The sequence below is a fragment of the Parasteatoda tepidariorum genome, chromosome X1 (assembly GCF_043381705.1).
Source record: "Parasteatoda tepidariorum isolate YZ-2023 chromosome X1, CAS_Ptep_4.0, whole genome shotgun sequence".
In the NCBI taxonomy this organism is placed as follows: Eukaryota; Metazoa; Arthropoda; class Arachnida; order Araneae; family Theridiidae; genus Parasteatoda; species Parasteatoda tepidariorum.
The window spans coordinates 60,162,499-60,185,323 of NC_092214.1; the positions used below are offsets into that span (position 1 = coordinate 60,162,499).

General features: G+C 29.4%; 1 protein-coding gene across 1 annotated transcript; it reads right to left on the reverse strand.

Moving 5' to 3' along the window:
• Nucleotides 1-471: 471 nt before the first annotated feature.
• On the reverse strand, nucleotides 472-16,914 carry LOC107447336 (EH domain-containing protein 1). The gene is made up of 2 exons (XM_016062211.3): nucleotides 15,707-16,914; nucleotides 472-1,695 (listed from the first exon to the last, which is right to left on the reverse strand). The coding sequence occupies exons 1-2, from the start codon at nucleotides 16,616-16,618 to the stop codon at nucleotides 1,015-1,017; spliced, it is 1,593 nt and encodes a 530-aa protein (XP_015917697.1). The 5' UTR covers nucleotides 16,619-16,914; the 3' UTR covers nucleotides 472-1,014.
• Between the last annotated feature and the right edge of the window lie 5,911 nt (nucleotides 16,915-22,825).

A 22,825-nucleotide genomic window follows, 5' to 3' on the forward strand; every position in this document is an offset into this window, starting at 1 on the left:
CCGTACCTTAACTTTTGGAGACCAGAGTATTTAAAATATAGAATACTTATTACTCACAAAAGATCTGCTGAACTAGTGATTTTAGTTCCTGAAAAACTAAGAATCAGCGGATATATTCAGCTACTTTAATCAAAAACAAAACATGAAAATTTGAATACCAATGATTAAGGTGTAAAGAGATCGCTCATGGGCTGCAATAGCGGCACAACTCAAAGAATCAAGTTTTTAGATAAGTGGGTTTAAAGCTTTCATTGTTAAGCAAAATGCATAAGAAATGCTTTAGTTTGCTTAAACCAAGATTACCTTCAAGTTGAATTATGAGTTGTGCTAGTATTGTTGCTGAAAGAATGTGTATTTTCATATTTACACATGTTCTTAATCCAAAACGCGTGTTTTTTTAGCTGTGCCACTATTGCAGCCCATGAGCGATATATTGAGAAATGTACGTGTATTGAAAATAATGAAAGCAAATTATTATCAAAATTTTAATTTTGCACATCTTACACAAATAATTCAGCAGCTTTTAATATACTTGTAAAAATAGTAGGTTTTAAACAGATCTTAAAGTCCATAAAAAATAATACCCTGTGCGATATGTCATTATTAGGGCATTTTAAATGAAAATTCTTTCAAAAGAGCACCTTAAAAAGCTATTAAAAATATATTTGGAATATATTATGCATTGAAATATAAATTGATGACATTCTTTACAATATAAAATATATAACTCTGCATATTTAGCCAACACAACAATAAATATTCTGAAAAGTTGAAAGAAAATAATGCGTGTATAATTGCAATACAAAACTATTTCACAATCATGCAGTTGAAGTTTATAGTAGTTTTGTTTTAGATCAAATATAAAAATGTATTCTAAGTTTCATTAGAAACAATTGCTTTTTTTAAACAATTTCGGCAAACTTTCAAGACTAGATTTACAAAGTCAGTGACTCAAAACAAAAATAATACTATTTTTAAATAATAAAACTTAAAGGCCATATTTTAAGAATTTGATTACTTCTTTGAAGGTGGTATTAAGTGCTCGGGCAACTCCTGTGGCATATCATGACCCTCTAACTTAACATTAATGAGATGCATGGCAAGTGCAAATTCATCCATATCCAGTTGTCCGTCCTTATCTATATCAGAAAGCTTCCAAATTTTGCCTAACACTGTATTGGGTAATTTCGATTTCACCATTTCCTGTTTGGCAGCAGCTCCAGAGATTTTTCCATCAACAGGATTGAGGCGGTTGAATATTGCATCAAATTTAAATCTATCCTTCTCAACCACCCATTCAACTTGAAGAGATCCTGCATCAGCACCTTCACCTCTACCATGACCAAATGGATTATTGACTAATGTATTTAAAGCACCACCTTGGACACTCTCCTGGCTTACTTCCTCTTGTTCTCTAGGAATCATAGACATGATTTTAGTAATATCTTCCCGAAGCATGGTATCAACATTTTCTAACAGTTTAGGTCGTAATGTATTAAATTTGTCAAAATCTTGCTGCAACAGCTTTTCCTGCATTAGTTTGATGTCTGGGAAATCACCAAGAGGAATTTGGTGTTCTTTTTGTATTTCAGCATAAATATTTCCCAATTTCTTAACCAATTCTTTCTTCTTTTGTTCTTTACCGAACACAGAAGGCATCTGATTTTTAATAGCACTTATGATGAAAGCATGTACCTAAAATATACAAAAATACAGGGTGTCAATTAGATTACTTTGAAATAAATTGATTTCTGAAATTACTCCTACTTATACAAACTCGTTAAATCAATGAACACAATGCACCAGATAAAAAATAAAAAAAACAGAAAATAAAGTTTTATCTAAAAAAAAAATTTAAAAAGAAAGAAATTTGTAACTCATCATATTGTCTCTCGATGTCGAATCGGATATATTATAATCACGCCAAAACTACCGCCAAATATGAGATCTTTAAAACAATGCAAAACTATATTTCAATAACACAGACATATATAATGGTAAATAAAAACGCTTTCGATTGACATTAAATAGTTTTCTACTTTAGAAGTCGTAACATATTTAAAATATTTAGTATGGACGCATAAAACCACCCAGAAAATCGAAAGAATAAAAATTCTCCCTAAAAATATTTTTCGATTCCACCATGGCCAATATGTATTTTTAAAATAGTCCAACTATAAATTCCTGATTTTGCGCTTATTTTCCGAAAGTCTTATTTTAAACTTTCTCTGGGAATTAATTATCAAAGGAGCAACCTGAACGCTTTTTGAAACTTAAATTAATAAATATCATTTCTGCTGAGAGTTAAAATATTCATCATACCTTAAAATTTATTTCTGGAAAATTTATTTAGGAAACTTTTTTAAGTATTTTCAAATCATCTGCTAATAACTGAAATGTTACGTAACTGTTAACTGATATTATTCTTTCTGAAATTCATTTTTTATACAATGGAAAAAATACTGTCTAAAAAAGCAGAGTATTAAAATTAGTAAAAATGATTCATTGAACTTTTGTGATGATGGTATTTGTGATGATGGTATTTGAGTTAAAAATCAAATACTTATTCCCGTTCTAGGTAGGTAAAAATATTAGTCGTTGCAGTGATAATTACAATTTTTACTGGCCTTGAAAATTATCAACGCTCAATGATTTCATCTAAAGTTAGTTCCGTTGTAACATTTCCTTGGTTCTATCCTTATACCAGACATTAAGTTTTTTAGTTTATTTTTTCGTTTATTTATTTACAGAATTTACTAAGTGCGATGACATAAGAGCCGGATGCAGTCAACTCTACTTTGTCAAACTCAAAATAATTCAGGATGTTACGTTTAAGGCATGATATTGCAAAAGAGAAGAAAAAAAAGAGGAAAAGAACGTGTAAGAAAAATAAAAAAAAAGGTTTTGAAAACGAATTCAAATAAAATCAAATTTAACACTATATCAATAATTTACAGTAATAGATTTTTTAAATTTTAGACAAGAGAATAAACTAAATTTATTAACAGATAAATAGGTCAGAAAACATAGTTGGAAAATGTTTAATAGAGTGTTAGTAACATAAAGAACCTTGAAATATTGGAATGTTTGTAACATTGAATTTTAATTAAGATTATTTTGTATCAAAAAACTATCGATAAAATAGGATACACTTGGATAACATAACTGACCGTAGAAACGTCATCTGCAACCTAACATAAACCTAGATTATAAAACGATTAAAAAATAAAGATATCGAAAAGTTCCAACTCTTACACAGTAGAGAATATATGGCTAAATTAACGGTCACCACTGGCTAAATATAAAAATGGCGATTAAAAATTGTCAACTAATTGCCACTTCCGTCGAAAAAGCAACCCGTATGGATATTATTAGATTTTTTTTTCTTTTTTAAGAAATGCCTTTGATTATTAATATCAAAAGGTTACACATGCGTTTGAAATTTTCAATAAAAAGTGGCCACATGTTTTAAAAACTGGCCACTGGCCAATAGCGGAATTACCTAATTTTGCCCTATAGTAAAGAATGCAATTTTCTATGTCCAGACAGCAATCGCACACAAATACGCAAGAAAAAAAGGGTTACAGATATTTAATGAAAATATTAGGCAAATACTTTTTTCTTCTAGTTGTTGATGCACGATTTTTTCTTTTCAGTTCAATTATTTGTACATACAAGTTTTATAATTTATATTTAAGTTTGTTTCATAATCAAAAACAATTTTTTTAAACCATATTAAGCAATATTTATAAAACAGTAATTTTTTAGAACTTCTAACAAAGCAAATAGATTAAACTGTCCGAGGTGAAAATGAAAGAGTAAAGATAAACGTTCACTAATATATCTAAGAGTTGGTACTTGTAAATTCATACAGAAGTCACACGAGGGAAAGAAAAAAAAACTGAGGGGTGTGTTCAGAAATAAGTTGATGAAAAAAAAGTTTATTTAGCAAAAATGAAAGATTGCTTGAAATTCTATGAAGATTAATACATTCCTGAAAACTAGAACAATGCAAAGGAATGAATGGGCAAATCACGAATAAAAATGTGGTAAAGTACTAGACCTAACACCTATACATTCGTCTATCATTTGTGTTGACACCTGCGAATACAAAATAAGGAATTACAAGATACGGCCATCTGGCTTTATATTAACTTTTACTTAGAGAAGTGGAGAAAAAAGAAACGACATATCACACAATAAAAATTTTCTACAGCATATTCAAGGAAAGAAAAAAAATTTATCCTACGAGAAAACAATTTCTTTTAAAATTCAAACTTTTAGGTAGACTAATTTAAATTAACTTAATACCGTGATTTATCAACTTAAAATCATGATTTAAAGCATTTGGTTTCGTTTTGAATTAAATCATTGAGATTAATGATATCAAAAATATTCTTATCCCTGGTTATATGGTAGATATATTTTTAAATCAGAATTTACGAGTTAAAACTTATTGTTGAGGCTCCGTAGCTTAAAATGTTTAAAAATAAATAAAATTCCTCCGATTAATCAATTAAAAAAAGTTTTAAAAAATATGACCATTAAACAATTTTATCTGTGAGCTTTTAAATTTGGACATTGCTCAAAATGCGCGTTTACGAAAATGGAAATGGCTCAAAATGTGCGTTTTTGAAAATGTATACAGTAAGAAATGAGTTTAAGAAAATGAACATAGCTCAAAATGCGCTTTTACAATTAATGTTAAGCAAAGAGTTCAGAATTTTGACACCGTATCAAAACCCGTAACGCAGATTAAAAAAAAGTTGTGAGTGAATTTTTATGTTTTAATATGCATAAATTGTCCTCTATAAGTTAAATACTAAATCTTTTGAATATTAGGTACTAATTTTAAACATAATTATTGAATAAATTTTATATATACCATACATTGCGCAAAATAAAAAGAAACAGAAAGCCGCAATAACTTGATATAATAATCGGATTTAAACGGACAATGAAGAAGTGATTCAGAGAACTAATATAAATGGTACTAATATAAAACAGAGTTTAAAAATGTAATTAATTACCTTAATTGATAGAAGTAATCAATCACTCGTAATCATGATTACACTGATGAATTACAATAGCCAATTACTTGTAACGTGATGGCAACTAAGCATAATTTTGATTACTACTGTAACCGTGATTACAAATAATCTAAATACAAGTAGTCAAGATACATGTAATAATCATTACTTGCAACAAGATTACAAGCAATCAAAATATACGAAGGTATTAACGCATGAATCTACATACAATATACACACAATATACACGTATGTGCATACAAAGTATGCACGTAATATGGAATAGAATGTTCATACAATGCATTTACTTGTATTGTAAATGTCTACAGACATACATATATAGTGCGTACGTACAGTGCGCAAAATAAAAAACAGACAAGCTTGAATAACTTTCAATCTAATGATCGGATCTTCACGGCCTAGGACACAATCTTAATGGTTCGTGGGGATAACCTCAAATATGCTAATTAATTAGCGCAGACGATATTTGAAACACCGAAATCAGACACAAAAAAGTACTTTCTCTGGATAAACATGCTAGTTTTTCAATGGATTCGAATTTCTGATCAACAAAATGTAGGAGGTAGCCTCAATTTGGGAAATATGGTCCCCATAGTTTGGTCGGGAAGGTGATCCAAAGTTCAAATCCCTTGATGTTAATTTTACTTTCTGCGTATATCGTGATATCTCGAGAACTTTTAAAGCGAATTGAAAAATTCTTGTACCCAATTATAAAATTCGTTTAGTTGTAATTTTACACAGCAAAATATGAATTTTGAGCGAAATCATTCGATAAGTTCTTATGAAATCGAATTTAAAGAAGTCATATACTTAAAATTCGATTTCTCAGAAACTTAATCGACTGATTTCGCTGAAAATTTGTATTTTGCCATGCAAAAATACATACTTAAAATATCGTCTGCAGTAATAAATTAGTATATTTGACGTAAACATCTCGAACCATTAATATTGAGTACTAGAACATGAAGATCTGATTATTTAGATCAAAAGTTATTCTGGATGGTCCATTTTTTTTTTTTACTTTTTGTTGCGCACTGCACATACGTACAATGTTTAGACATACTCTCTATCTATATTCTTTTAGTGTATGTCCTATCATGCATCTCACAATTGGAATTCATGATGTATTTGTATATTTTGATTACTGGTAATCAAGATTACATGTAGTTATGATTAACTGTGATCATATATTTTAATTACTTGCAATCGTGATTACTTGTAATTGTTTCTTGGTGTGATTGCAACTATTCAAGACCACATGTAATCAGATTACTTGTACTGATCACTAGATCCATGATTACTTGTAATCGTAATTACCTGTAATTACGATAACCTATAATTGCAATTACAAGTAGTTAATTATATAGTAATAATTATCTCTAATCATTTACAGATGTAATCAAGTACTGTAATCGACGCTCAATTCTGGTCTAAAAAGCGGAATTAAATGCTATGTTCATTTTCTTAACGTCCATTTTAAGCCATGTCCATTTTTGCAATTATCAATGCCCATTTTCGAAAACGCGAATTTCGAACTATGTCCCAAATTTAAAAGCTCTCCGATGATTTGCATGTATTTTCAATATTAAATAAATGGTTATCACGAATACGAAATTTGTATCCTGGTATGAAAGCTTAAATCCCATTTTAATTTTAGAAAACAAAATAAAAAATATTTTCAAAATCAATTAATGTATTTTACAACAATTATTTTTGCAGAACTATTTATAGTAATAAGATATTGTTTTTAATTTTTATATTTGTTGTAAAAAGTTATAATCCAAGTATATTTTTCATCAATAAATTTTTTAAATCAAACTTTAAACTATTTCTTAACTTACAAACTATTGAAATACTATAGCTTTTATTTTGCAATTAACTACATTTTATTTTTAAAAAGTCAAAATTTCATCATATAATATTATATTAATATTGACATAATAGAAAAGTGATTTCTTTGTATATTAGAAAAGCATTTCTGAAAACATTTTCCAAATGCTTATTCACTCTAATTTCAATTATGAAATTCATTCTATTATGAAGAAACCGCGTGTCAAATACTAGACAATTTATTATTTTAGAAACGAATTGCTTAAAATTACAACTAAATTTACAAAAGTGATAATTTAAAGATTAATTTTTTCTCGTTTGACAAAAACGTAATGGCTATTGAACTTCTTTACACAATTAAAAAAATTATAATCCCCTAAACAAAAAACCATCCTGTCTTTTCAAAAACTCAGCTCAATTGGCTATAACAGACTAAGTACTTTAAGAGACTAACTTTGGATGCGTTAATAAGTGCTAACTATTACTATTAAAAAAATTCATACATTACTTTTCAATCAGAAATAACAACCCGTAATTATGTGCAATTTTATTCAGAGAAACGCAACGCATTTCATTCAGCTTTTTTATTACATGTTCACAACAAGATTAAAGTTCATAAAACTATTTTAAAGCATTAAAAAAATAACTCATATTGCCTGCGTAATGTCATCGAAATTATGGAATGGAATCGGAATGGTCAATAACATTTGATTGTAGGATCAAATGATTTCTGGAGAATAAATTTAAGGAAGGATGCGGTACAACTTCTCAACCGAATATGTTGACCGTCTCCTTGATTGCTTTTGCCGTATAATGTCCGGCGCCGGCGTTCTTGTAAAGAAGGATCACTTTTATTATTTCTTTATTTGATAACTAGAGCTACTTCTGAAGCAGTGCAACTATGAATTATAAGAAATAAATATTTTTAAAATTAAATCATACCTAATTTGTTAAACCAAAATTTGAAATAAATTATTTGAGAATAATTATCAAGAAACATTTTTTTTTTAAAATTATTTTTAATAAAAAGCCACATTTTTATTATTTATCTGACTGATTTAATTTACATTTTAGATATCAGTACCGAAAATTATTAAATGTATGTAAGATGAAATTCTATAAACATCTTCTGGTGAAATTATTTTTGGAGAAACAAGTTTTACAATTGAAATTGAAAACTAGAGTTTAAATTCGAAATGTTTTATTCATAGGAAATTAATGAAGTTCATAAAAATAAACGACACATGCACTTCGACATTATGGAACGACCCATTATATTGTTACAGGAAGTAAACAGACTATTTATTTTAAATCTCCAAACAAATCCAGGCCAACCAGACGACTCATTTTTTCAACATATTATTTATTATAAGCAGGAAGATATTTTAGGAAGAAAAAACAAAACAAAATTGATCGCTTTTTTTCTTTATCTATTTAATGGACGGATGAATGAAAGGTAATAATATTAATTTACACACTATTTAAGTTCTCATTACACCGTTTCTTTTTTTGTTAAATTATAAGAATTACAACATAAAAGATTTATTACCTTAAAAATTTTGCTGATTTTGAATATTTAACTCTTTTTCTCTGAAAAAACACATATATGACACATATAGTCAATTATATCTATGAGAGGCTGGTTTTTTATTTCACAGCAAATGTAATTGAGACACAATAATTCTAAAAGCTGGCCCCTAAAAATTTTTCCAACCTCTTAAAATTTTAAAACTTATGTCAGCCTTTGCTCATAGTTTTTCATATTCTTTTGCTTCATAAAGTCCAAAAAGAAATTTTAGATAATTAACAAAAGAAAATTCATAAATATTCCAAACAAAAAAAAACTATTCTACACATAAAGTTTTAGACAGTTTAAAACTACAGTCAACCCCGCTTAAAGGAATACCATTGGTCCCAGCCAATACTATGCAATTAAGTGGATTAAAAGAGGAGTGAATTATCAATTTTTTTTATCCTCGAAATTTGAGAAATTCCAAACTAATTTGTTATTTCAACTTGGAATTTTTGAAATTTATGTCTTCCAAAACTTCTGTCTTTTTTTTTTCTTTTTCTCTATCGATTATTTCAAATCATTCCTTTTAACACTCATCTTGTATTCACTGGAGTAAGCAATGATTATTCAACTTTAGAGAAAGACACATTGTAGGCTAGCCTGCTAGGTTTTAAGAAACTTTTTCTTATCAAAACTAATAGCAGGACAGGAAGGGACCATAAGTCTTCACTGTGAAATAAATCACACTGTACCTTTTTACATTCTTAATAATGTGTGACTGAAGTAAGTCAAAGAGGGGTAAAACCCCTTTCATTCACTGCAATCTGCAACCAGCAAGATTTTAATTCATAAACTATACTCCTAACATCTGTTCAGAGCAACAAATAAACAGGAAGTCCCCATTGAAGTGACAACCTATTCTATTCTTATCTTCTTAACTGAAAATGTCATGCCAACTGGTGAAACAGTTCTTAAAATACGCAGAATTTTTTCATTTCAGTACCTCTTCTTTATGCAATTAACAGGGTGTGTAGCCAAACCTTTCAACAAAAATGAAACAAAACATTTGAACAAAATCCGAAATAATTTTCAAAGACTTTACGTGAGCATGATAAAATAACTAGTTTCTGACAAAGAACTCTTTTTCTTGATTACATTAGCCCCTATCAAAATATCGAGATTTTTCAGCCCCCATTGAAGTGACAACCTATTCTATTCTTATCTTCTTAACTGAAAATTTCATGCCAACAGGTGAAACAGTTCTTAAAATACACAGATTTTTTTCATTTCAGTACCTCTTCTTTATGCAATTAACAGGGTGTGTAGCTAAACCTTTCAACAAAAATGAAACAAAACATTTGAACAAAATCCGAAATAATTTTCAAAGACTATGCGTAAGCATGATAAAATAACTAGTTTCTGACAAAGAACTCTTTTTCTTGATTACATTAGCCCCTATAAAAAGATAGAGATTTTTCGGTTCGATTTCAGAGGAAGGAAAATGAAGCCTGAAACTGAGAATCTCTAGTAAAATGCAGCAGAGTTGCACATGACAGAGCAAGAATAATTTCCACTGAATCCAGCTCAGTATACGCACATGCAGACCCACAAGCATTTAATCAAGCATGTAAAATGATAGGCGCTTTCATATACTCCGGAACGAGGATGCATTGTGTTTGAACGATTTGTAGAAACGTTGAATAGAACAATATGACAACCACACTTTTGCATAATACGTAGCGAAAATAGACATGAAAAAGAAAAAAAAAATCTCATTTTCAAAAAGGGAAAATTAAACACTTTTTAAAAATACCCAATAAAAAAGCACCTTTAAAGGCTTTTAAAAACGAAAATCAAAAATAAGCACCTTTAAGCACTTTGTAAAAACGCTACACACCCAGATTAAGCAAGAACTGGAAATAACAAATAACCATTTAAACAAAGAACTTTAACATTAGTTTAATATAAAATGATTTGGTTCCATTAAATTTTATTCGTATAAGGGGTTATTCAATTATCCCATATCCATTTAAGTGGGGACGACGTATGACCTTAAAAACCCTGTGTCAAAAACCTAAAAAAAAAAAAAATACTACTTATACATTGGTATCAATTATTCAAGCTTTAAATGGTCCATTGGATGCAATGTTTAAGGCTAAATATTAAATTATAATTTTCATGTACAAATTAATAAAGAAGAACATGGATAAAAATTAGAATAATAACAGTAATATAAGAGAAAATAAAGCCTTTTATTACATAAATATACTTTAAATATAGACTGTTATATGCTAGCAAAAGATATATTTGAAGCCCTACAATTATAAGTTACTTTAAAGAGGACAATTCAATAACGGAAAAAGATTTTTTAAAATTTTAATATTTGAATAAGTAGTTCCAAGAAACTGAAGCAGAATTATATACTTGTCGATGGAAAAACTTCATATTAATTTATTTTAAAGCTAAGTTTTGAAGCAAATGAAATTTTTTCATTGACAAGTATTCAATTAATTATTTATGCCATTATTTTCATGCATGAAAAAAAGTAACATGAAACTTTAAGTTCAAAACAAGGGTGCACTATCTATAGCCTGTGGGCCAAAAATGGTCTACGAAGTCTTTTTTAACTGGGCCCTTGAACCATCTAATAGATAGATCAATAAAAATATAAAAGAGAAAGAAAAAATAGAAGAAATCTTTTTCGTCATGCTCTATAACAGTAAGTTACTCATCTGGCCTACAGCCTTTCTCAAATTATCAGAATATAACTTCATTATGAATGTTCAGTTTTTGGATTGCAATGAAATGAAGATAATTTAATTAGTAAAGAAAAGAAAACAGAAAAAATTCCATAAGTTGATAAGATAAATAAAAAAAAATTATGATTTCAAAATTTCATCAACAATCATCACAACTATTTAATACTGTATTATTAACAAATTTTGCTTTCTAAATCAGGGGTCTGTCCAGGGTAGATTTACTACCGTTTAGCGGCACATTCACAAATTCAACTTTAGGAAAAACGTTTCACAAAATACTTTCAATAATAAAAGTTCTCATGCAAACCCTGTTCTCGTTGCAGTCTAGAAAAAAGAGAAGCCAGGTGTCTATTACGAAAAGTAGCACATGTTTGGTCAGATAGTGCAATGTGGTAAACCTAACCGGTCGCTCACACCATATCAAAGCGAGCTTCTTTTTCAGCTGAATTTTTTAAAATGAAACGAGGGTCTAACTCTGTAAAGTTTACAGGAAGTCAAAATTGGAACATTATTCTAAATGTTCGAACATTATCTTCACTATTAAAAATTTATTCTAACAGACCTTTATTTTTTATGAAACTTCTTTCTCTATGAAACCCTTTTCTGTATGACCTAGTCGAAAATGTTCTCATAATGAATATAGCTTTTAGTGCTAGCACTGTGCTAGTTTTATTAAATTCAAGCTGAAATTTAACTATAGACAATGATTTTTATGGAATTTTAAATTTGGATACAATTTTAAGAACACAATTTTACAATAGCAAAATTATCTTTTCTATATGGGGAAAAATATATAGAAATTTACCTGTCATAGATGATTTTTATTTGAAGTAACAATTTTTGAAAATATTTTCTTACTTTATCATATTTCTGTGTTGATTTTTTAATATATAATTTTTAATTTTCACAAAATAGGTACCTCTCAAAAAAACCCAGACTGACCCTTGTAAATAATAGCTGCCTTTTTTTATTACTTATAAATTCACCATAATTTGCTTTGTAATCAAAACTATTTACATCATTTTTATTACCTGTATTAAGGATTAATAATACATTTGCAACTCATTCATGTAACAGAATCTAAACACTCCTTGCATTTTCACAATTACAAAACTATGTTAATGTTGGAACCCTATCACTGTAATTTTTGTGGCTAGCTACCTAAGTACAGTTGTGTACCTCCGGTTTAAAAGTAAGATTACTAGAAGTGCTACTATCTCAGATTCCTTTATTATACAGTCGAACCTGTTTATCTCGAATCTCATGGGAAAGGCGAAAAATTAGAGATAGAGAGGTTTCAAGTTATACAGGTACTATAAAGAAATTAAATTTAATTAAGAAATTTGATTAAAAGTGCTTTGTTTTTAGTAGAAAAATATAGACATTTCTTCAAATTAATTATACCACATACATCTATTTACATAACAGTTTTTTTAACATACATTTAACACTGAAAATAATAAATAAGATTTTGGACTGATAACCTTATTTGTTTCAATTATTCTTTAAAGGTTAGAAAGATCGCAAATTCCTCATAGATCCTTTTCTATAGTTCACTTTAAAACTCGTAATTATCCTTTGATCCATCGGTTGCAATTTTGAGGTCAAAATCAATTTCTATTCTTAGCTTTCTTATCTATGTTGTAAAGCTAACCCCTGATGGTCACTACTCACTTACTGCCAGAATCATTGTATTCCATTCCAGTTAAGGAAATGCAGGGATAGTGATTGAAATTCCAAGAAACACCCCCAACCTGTTCATCCTTACTTCCTGTGGATTCATGAAATTCATCTCTATCTACGAGTTCTGCTGATAAGGAAAGTTTTGACATTTGTGCTCTAATATTAGAAATTCGAGAAATGGAGGTTTTGAAAGAAAAAAAATCTAAATAAACATGGAAAATGCATTTATTTTAGGCAGTAAATGTAGAGAATTTTAAAAATTTCGAGATATAGAGGTTTTCGAGATAAAGAGGTTCGAGATAAAAGAGGTTCAACTGCATTAGAATTATGCTTTTCTTTTGTCAATTCTGCTTTTAAATTAATAAAAAGTAATAATTTAAATGTAATGCAGTTAGTTTTGTCGAGACTACAGTTTGCTAAAAAAATATATACATTTCAAAATTCCTAGGGGAGATAAAGAACTTGCAATTAAACAAAAATAATTAGATAAACTATGAAAATAAAATGTCAATTTTTTGTTTCTTTTGCTCAAAACTATAATTTTGACTTTGAAATAATTATTATAATTTTTCATTAAAATTTATATTTTAGCACATTTATTAGTATGCATTTACATATTAGAATCATATGTGTATATTTAATTAATGTTTTAAATAAAAAAAAACTTCACACAGGGTATCTGCTACATTTCAGATTTTCAAATTCATGAGTAATTCTAAGAATTTTTCATGACTTAACGAAGTTACTATTTTCTCAGACAAAAACACAACAATAAATTTAAGAAAGCATTATAATAACATTCACTGAATTGATAGGTATAACAAAAACTGTTATACTCTGCATCTTCATATTTATAGATTTTAAATTTAAAAAATGGAGTAAAGAAAGATTTGAAGAAGCAATAAAATAGCTGAAAAAAATACAAAAGCAAATAATTTTTTTTTCTGCAGAATTACATTCTAAAGATACTTTTCTTGTTCATCAGACAGGAAAGAAATACTCCTGATTTTCTGTTCTCATTTCGGAATAAAAAAAAATTTGCCAATTACTGGTTTGCTTCAGCTAGAATTTTAAATTGATAAAATAAAAATAATTATAATTCTGAAATCACAGAAGTTTAAAAGATACTTCACTCTTGAATTCCTCTTTCCTTTTTTGAAAGAACAACATAATTTTTAAAGAACAAGATAAAAGCATTTTATATTTTAATAAAATATGACTCTGAGTGGGGATCTTGTTACAAATTCAGATATTCGGAACACCATGAAATTGAGGGGGGGGGGATTCCATTTTAAAAATTAGATCTTTTGGCGACCTAAATCCATAATTTTTTTTTAAAAAAATAGATGAAATCATGACATTACATGACAAATTTTGTTCAATACCAAAATTCATGCCTTTCCATGATCTTTCATGACTTTCCAGGTGCACGGATACCCTGTTTCACATTTTTTAAGATATTGTGATTATCAACCTAGGTTTTTGACAACTTAAACCATTTTTTGACTTCCGTCATGTTATGGATTTTGGAGTCAAAAACTCAAGCTTGTCTCACCATAAAAAGTTAGGTAAAATAATAGTTTTTACAATCACATGCAGATCGTATTTCTAAACAAACAATTAAAAAGAAACTTTTTAAAAATTATGAAATTTTTAGGTTTTTATTCCTGCTAATAAATATAAAGTGGCAATTAGAAAATGAACTTGCAAACCACTTTCAGTTATAAGATTTCGCAGAGTACTTTTAAATTCAAGACTTTCAATTTGCAAATAGTTGAGTTTTATCAAAAAGATAAAACTTTGATAAATTATAATTATTTAAAAATTATTTTATAATAGTAAATTAGGGTATTGTGATTCAAAAAATTGCATTTACTAAGCTTGAAGCATTAACAATCAATCACAAATAAATCAGTTTTACTTAATAATAGTTAACTATTATACAAAAAAATATTTTTATTGAATTATGAGATTTGTATGAAAAATAGAGATGTTATATTCAAATGCAAGTAGTGTAATGTTTAACAGTCTATTTTAACAACTTTTAATTTCAGATAGACCCCATAGTATAATAGTGATATGTTATAATAAGTTTGAACAGAACAAGCAAGATTACAAAACACGGTTGATTTGTTAGATATTATAAAAATACCATCATCAGTCAGGATACATGAAAGAAAAAAAGACAGGACAAACTACAGGATTAAGATTCAGTTATAAAAAACAACTGAAGAAAGACCTGACAAATGAAGAATGAAAAGGAAAGGAATGGTAATAGAGAAGAGGGAGGGAAAGAAAAAAGAAACAGCCATAAGTGAGAGCAAAACAAAGAAAAAAAAGTGGAGAAAGACGACCAATAATGAATGAGGAAGAAAAGAAGGGACAAGTGGAGCAAAACAAAGAAAAAAAAGTGAAAAATGAAGGTAAAAACTTATAATTATTAGAAATTACAGCAAAGATTTCAAATTGTTTTGAAATAAGGTATATAATATATAGGATATTTGAAAAGTCATTAATATATTGAATTTTATTAACTATGGAATAATTCCAGAATTTACCTATCCCAGCTAAAAACAACTTCTTTTGAAAATTCAGGAATGTAAAAAATATAATTTAGAATTGTAATGTAAAAATTGAAAATATATTCAAATTATTCATTTAAACAGGTTTTCAGCTTTTTAGATGTCACTACGATTATTAAATATAGAAATTGATGCCTTAAAAAAATTTAATTTTGACGGGGGAAAAAAATGCCAGTGACAGTAGTTGGTACAATTTAATTTTACTATTTATAAACAGTTCATGCCTTAGAAATTAAATGTCAACAATAATTTACATAAATTTTAATATAGAGTATAAAAACAACTAACCTTTGCAAGTCTTGCACGTTTGATTAAATCATTTAATTTCCTCAAAGCAGCATTTTTAGGCAGACTTTGAATGTCCCGGAACATATCTTGTTCTTCAGCTTCAAACAGTTTTCGATTTGAATCAAAATTAAGAGGCTGATCCCAAAAGGAACCAATATAAACACGAGCAACTTCAGGAGTATTAAGTACTTTACCTAAAGACCACATCAGAGCTCCGTAAACACGCATCAACTGTTGAGAATCAACCATATCAGCTTTGTTAAGTACAATTCGAATTTTATCATCATGACCTCTGAGAGCTTCAATGCTACGGCGAAATTCGTCAGAAATGTCTAATTTATGAGCATCAAATAAAAGGATAATACGATCCACTCTTTCTGCAAACCACTCTAAAACTCCAGTGAAATCATAACCTCTATCAACTCGCTGCTTTTCTCCAGACAAAATTCCAGGTGTATCAATAATCGTAAGGCTTTGTAAGACTTCTGATTGAACTACAGATGATTGAAAACGATTTAGAAATGCATTGCCAAATTTCTGCAATGGCCTGAATTGACGTTTAGGATCTACAACAAGAGCGTTACCAGGAATAATACTTTCCTGCTCACCAAACATAACAGCAATAAATCGATCTGTGGTGGGCTCCGGACCAATTCGAATTCCAGGAAAGTCCCTCTCTAATAAGTATTTAATAAATGTAGTTTTACCCGTGGAGTACTGACCAACGAGTAAAATCATGGGTTTTGCTTCAAAATCAGCATCGTTAAGAGGAGGGGAGTGAAACTCATGAAACATATAATGTTCTTCTAACGGCAAAATTTTCAGCTTGTAGATTTTTTTCAATCCTTCAACAACATTATTATATAGATCCGGCTGACTTCTTTTAGAATCTCTCATTAGAGAACTAAACATGTTTAACTTAATTTAATGGAACAGTAAACAAAGGACGAATACAAAAAATGCCACTAACAATAACAGAAATACGCCCACTGCGGAACGTGCTAATGATATTGTTTCGTTATTAGTAAACACATTCTAAAGAGACTGCCGGCTCGATTACAAAGATTAAATCTCAATAAGAACTTACGTTGATAGGACAGACCTAAAAATGATTAGTTAAAAATTGTTGAATCGGTTTATAAATAACGCATACACCTGACTTTCAAGAAATGAAAACCAAGATGCAAAATAATTTAAACGTCTTTAGCTACCTATTTCTGTGCCGTTTATAGACAATTAAACTCCATCCTTTCTCGGCTACGGTCTCGCCGCACTGCCATGTGCTCCGTAGCATGAGGGTAGGGACTTCGAGGGTTGTTGTTCATTTACGTCGCACTAGAGCTGCGCAATGGGCTATTGGCGACGGTCTGGGAAACATCCCTGAGGATGGTCCGAAGAAATGCCATCACAATTTTGATCCTCTGCAGAGGGGATGGCACCCCCGCTTCGGTAGCCCGATGACCTGCACACGAAATCGAGCACTTTACGATAGAACAATTTAACGAGGACCAATACTGCACACCCTCGGTCCCTACGCAGACTGATCCAAGAGGTCACCCACCCGCACACTGACCGCAACCAGTGATGCTTGACTTCAGTGATCTGCTGGGAACCATGTCTTAACGATGAGTCCACTGCGGGACAGGTAGGGACTTCGAATCCCGTCATAACATTAGTTTAATCTTACGAAGGACATATAAAGGAACATTCACACCACTGCATTTGATTGACAAGGACATGTGCGCAAACGTATAGAAACTACATGTAAGACTTACTGCTCGCTCATGTTCGAATCGCATTGACGGACAATCACATATGCAAATCGCAGGCAGTCAGAATGTTCCATAATCCATACTTTGTAGTGAGCATACTAGCCTGCATATGCATGCGTAACAATAAATAAAATAGAAATTTTTTCAGCATCAGCAGAAAGCTCCAGAACTGCACAATGGCATGCATACATTTTTCTTAGGAAAAGAAATATGTAGGTGACCATCACGCCGGTTCCCAGTAGATCACCGAAGTCAAGCATCACTGGCTGCGGTTAGTGTGAGGGTGGGTGACCACTAGGATCAGTCTGTGTAGGGACCGAGGGTGTGCGGTATTGGTAATCGTTAAACTGTTCTACCGTAAAGGGCTCGACTTCGCATGCAGGTCGTCGGGCTACCGAAGCGGGGGTGCCATCCCCTCTGCAAAGGATCAAAATTGTGATGGCATGTCTTCGGATCATCCTCGGGGATGTTTCCCAGACCGTCGCCAATAGCCCAGTGTGCAGCTCTAGTGCGACGTAAATGAACAACAACAACAACGACTATCACGAAGTGAGAAAAATGGTTTTTCGTCCAATCTGGCTCACATACGCATGTACCTTAATTATGTCACATTAGAGCCGCACAATGGGCAGTTGGCGACTGTTATGAAACATTCCTGAGGAAGATCCGAAAATATGCTGTTACAATTTTGATCCTCTACAAGGGGATCTCATTTGTGAGGCCACTTTCTCATTTCAGACATAGAAGGGGAAGAAAATTTTATTCACATCTCTGTACCTATGGTATTGTCCCGATCAACCACAAGAGTTTCAATTTCACAGATTATACGAGCAGAGCCAGACTTAGCCAAATTGGGGCCTGGGGCAAAAACTTCTTTTGGGGCCCCCACTGCTTCACTAATGAAGAACCGAAGTTTATGGAGGTATTTTTTGTAATTGAAGTTTTGTTTGTAATTGTACTGCAACCATTTACAAGCAGCAGCTGTCGGAAGATTTTGCTAACACGACAAAAAATTTTAACTGCTGATGTGATAACGATGTTCTTATGAAGCAAAATTCATAGTCAGACTTAAGAAATTTCTATTTAAAACTCAGATTCAACCAGAAAGAAAAATATGTGCAGTGTTTTACTGTACCTGCAGAATGAAGGACAGCCCAATAATCTGGGAATTATTCCAAAAACGTTTTATAAATCTCTAAAGTGCAATAAATTGAAGGAAAATGTTGAAAAAATCTATCTGCGACTAGGCGACAAGTAAAAAAATTAATAACAGATTTCGTCAACGCATCACAGAATGAGGATTGAACTGAAAATAAGGACACTGAAAAAGAAGTGATTGAAGATGATGGACCAAGGATTTTCCTCAATTAGCTAAAGTTATTCATACTATACTGTATAGTTCGCTCAGTGTTCTAAACAAGAAAAATTTATTGTTAAAAAGAAATTGATTTCAAAATAAAAAAGAAACGAGTCTCTTCGAATCAGGTGGTTGACATGGTACAATACTTGAAGCTGTGTATGAATAGTTAACCAACAATAGTGGATTAACAAGTCAGAAAGAGCCTTTAGATTGAATGCTTTATTCGCGACTAAAATTCAATCCTGACTAGGTGGCGGCGCAAATGTTTTTTACTTTCTTAATTTTTAACATTAAAGAAATTATTGAAATTGTAGTAAGTTTTTAGGGCTATAATTTTCAATATTCTCGCATTGTTTATAAGCTCTTTGTTCTTTCATACTTCTCTCTGTTGTCAAGTGTAATTATTAAATTAATTCTAAGTTTGAGTCGAATGCCTAACTGTGACTAAAAACCACAATCCCACCGAATTGTGGAGTTTGTAAATTTCAATCCCAGAGAGCCAAAATCAGAGCAGGATTGCATTACCTACATGCAACTTCGATTCTACAGTTTATCAACAGTAGTGCATGGCCAGTGAAGGAAAACCAATTGCTCTAATTGAAGAATAAGTCAATAAAATTTGATGCTTAATATACTTTCCCCAGTAGTTTGAACCAAGGCAAGGTTTGACAATATAACGTGAGATTGTTATATCAGAAATGCATAAAAGTATCATAAATATTAAGGCATAACAAAAAAGTATATTAGACTGATTTAACAATCAATGCTTTACTCCAATAAAGATTATGAAACAAAAATAATAACTAACGGCAAAATTTTTTATGTTAATATATATTTAGAGAATCCATTAAAGATAATACGTTATATGCAAAAAAAACATTAAAAATAGTACGTTGGTTTGGGGCAGCGATTTTCAATAAATAAAAAGTCAGGATAAATATATAAACTGCTCATTTTAAAACAAAATTAAATCACCCATGGGGCCTAATATTTCTCAAAAATAGTGAGTAAAATTTTCTAACTAGATAAGTATTTTTGATAAATTATTGAACCCTTTGAATAGAAATTTACTGATTGGGAATGCATTATTTTAATCTAATAAATGCACACGAAACTTCATACGCTGATTTTCGCATAATGGTGCAATATACACTTTTGATTATCAAGGTGAAGTAATTATTGTATTACCAACTTTTTGATCATGACCACCTAAGACAAGACTAGGGGAACATGTTATTCTTCCTTTATTTAGAACAAATTTTACATATTTTACATTTAATGTGTGGTAAAAACGAAATAAGTAATTGCTTAAATTATTTGAACTATATATTTGAAACTTTAGTTATTCAAATGGTAAAATTTCAGATGCTATATTTTAATGAAGGGTTTAGAGCAGGCGTTTCAATGGGCGTTAAGTTAAAGTTACATTGCATCTATAGAATAGCAAATTAGACTATGTATCAGTGGTTATAATGAAAGGTACGATGTAAAGGGGGAAACAATTACAAATTTAAATAGTAGCAAAACAGTAAATCAAAAACAATTGTGTCTTTACATACTGACAGAGTAAATCTTTTTCACTAGAGTAAATTGGATGTTTTTTTTCGAATTATGGTAATGTAATGTAAGTAAGTATAGGAATGTACGTATAATATTTTTTACCCTACAATTTCGCTTACTACGATAATAATTGGCATGTTCTTTATCATCAAATTCGGTACCAGAATTATAGGGAAAAGGTAAACAGATTAAGCTCGCGAATGCTTTTAGAACTTTATAATTTTTTGATAAAAATTGAAATAAATTAACATGATTCGAAAACATTTCTGTAATAATCCTGTGCACTTGTTGAGGTCACTAAAATTGGCATAATAATTCAGTGCCATTAACAAAAGAAGAATACTAACAGTCATTTTATTGTTTAAATAAAATATGCATTTTAAAATATTTCAAGTAAAAATACATTCTACTATCTAATGGTTTTTCTTTATATTTTTATACAATAAAACTTTATGTTTCGAAATTTAAAAATACTGAAGTATATTAGCGAAGTAGTGAAAACATAACATTGATTAATAGTATTTTGATAATTGCATAGATATAATTGTAATTTTTAAGAATGCAATGCTTAATTAGTAAAACAAGCAGTGACATGCTTCAAGAACTCAAAGCTTAAAGAATTTGAAAAAACTATGAACATTTTATTGAAATTAACACTTACATAGTTTTCTGTTAAAAAATTAAAGTTGTTAAACATGTTAAATTTTCTTGATGCAATTTAAGCAGTATAGTATGAACAAAACAATGTAAAAAAATAATCAAAAAAACAAATTCGCTGTTATTTTTAAGAACAGAAATAGATTTATTGAATAAGAAAAATTTATATATCTATATAAACTTAGGTAACACTACATAAATTTAAATTAAAAGCTTTTCTACATAGAAATAAAGCTATAATGGAGCAAAATAAATACATGGCATTTGAGATAACATAACTAACATTATAATTATTTTTCACAGCAAACAATATAATATATTTGAATGAAAACATACAAATAGAATGCAGAGATATTGCGTATGGTGCAAAAACGCTTTAAATCAGCTATAATGAAAAAAAAAATTCTACTTAGATGGTTTTGCAAAAGTTAAGGAACATGTTAAATATTCTTTTAATATTCCAAGCAGTATATTGCAAAATAAAAAAAATGCAACATAATCACAAAAACAAATTTGCTGTTACTTTTAATAATAAAAAAAGTTTCATTAAGAAAATATACATATATAAATCTATGTAAACTTAGTTACTACAACATAAATTTAAATAAGAAATAAAGCTATTATGTTGAAGAATAATAAAAATACTCACATTACATGACATATCTTTATTTTTGTTAACCATAAAGTCACATAATAACAATTGAATCAAAAGATATAAAACAATTTAAAGAGAGATTAAGCTTAAGGTAGAGTAACTTTAAATCAACCGTAGTGATCAAAATCTGACTGTTATTTTTTTATTAGTTAGACCTTGTTTAAACTGCAAACTAGTTAAATAATTTCAAAAATTTAAAGATCTAGAAAGTTAATTTGTGAAAACATGACCTAGACAATTTAAACAAAAAAGTCTTCAGCTTCAACAGTTATCTTCAATAATTCAATTCTTAATCAACTAGCCTAGTGATTAATCATTAATCACAATATAATGTTGCATTCACACTTGTAGCCAGGTATAATATTGTTTGTCTAAAATAATATTTTCCAGTTACCTCCAAATTCAAAATGAAACTTACAATAATTTAATAAGATTTTTAGAACCTACTATGATTTTTGCAATTTTTCTTAATTATTCAAATAATTTAATAAAATATATTATTGATTCAATGGTTCTTCTAATCATTTAAATCTTTTTAACAGAAAGAACATCCAGAACAGAGAAGTTAAATGAACTGAAATGTTAATAAATTTTAGAGACCCAGCACCTTAATTTATATTTAATAGGTTATAATTGGATACACTAAATAATTTTTATAGTAAAGGCTGGTATAAATTTAGCAATACTGATAAAACAGATGTGGATATAATTAGTGGAAGCATATTTTATTAATTTCAGCTTATTTTGCACTTTTGTTATGATTAAGGGAAATAGCTGATACAAAAATAAAATTCATTCATTTGAAAGGCAATACATATTTTTTTAAAAAAAAATTCCATTATAATTCGATTATTAAATTGATAAGCAAAAATGCATCAATAATTTCTTTAAAATACTATGAACATAAGAAACAAAAAAAGCAGTTACACTAATAAGAGTATTATTTTCCAGGAATAATTTTTTATAAATATATTGCCTTTGAATTGACAAAAATGTTTCAAAAGTTCCTATTCTGGGTCCTGTAAAAGCAAACAAGATGAATGGTTAAAATATCACTTTCTTAAACATTTGGTTAATGGAATAAAACATTTTTAAAGCTTTATAAAATAAGTTGC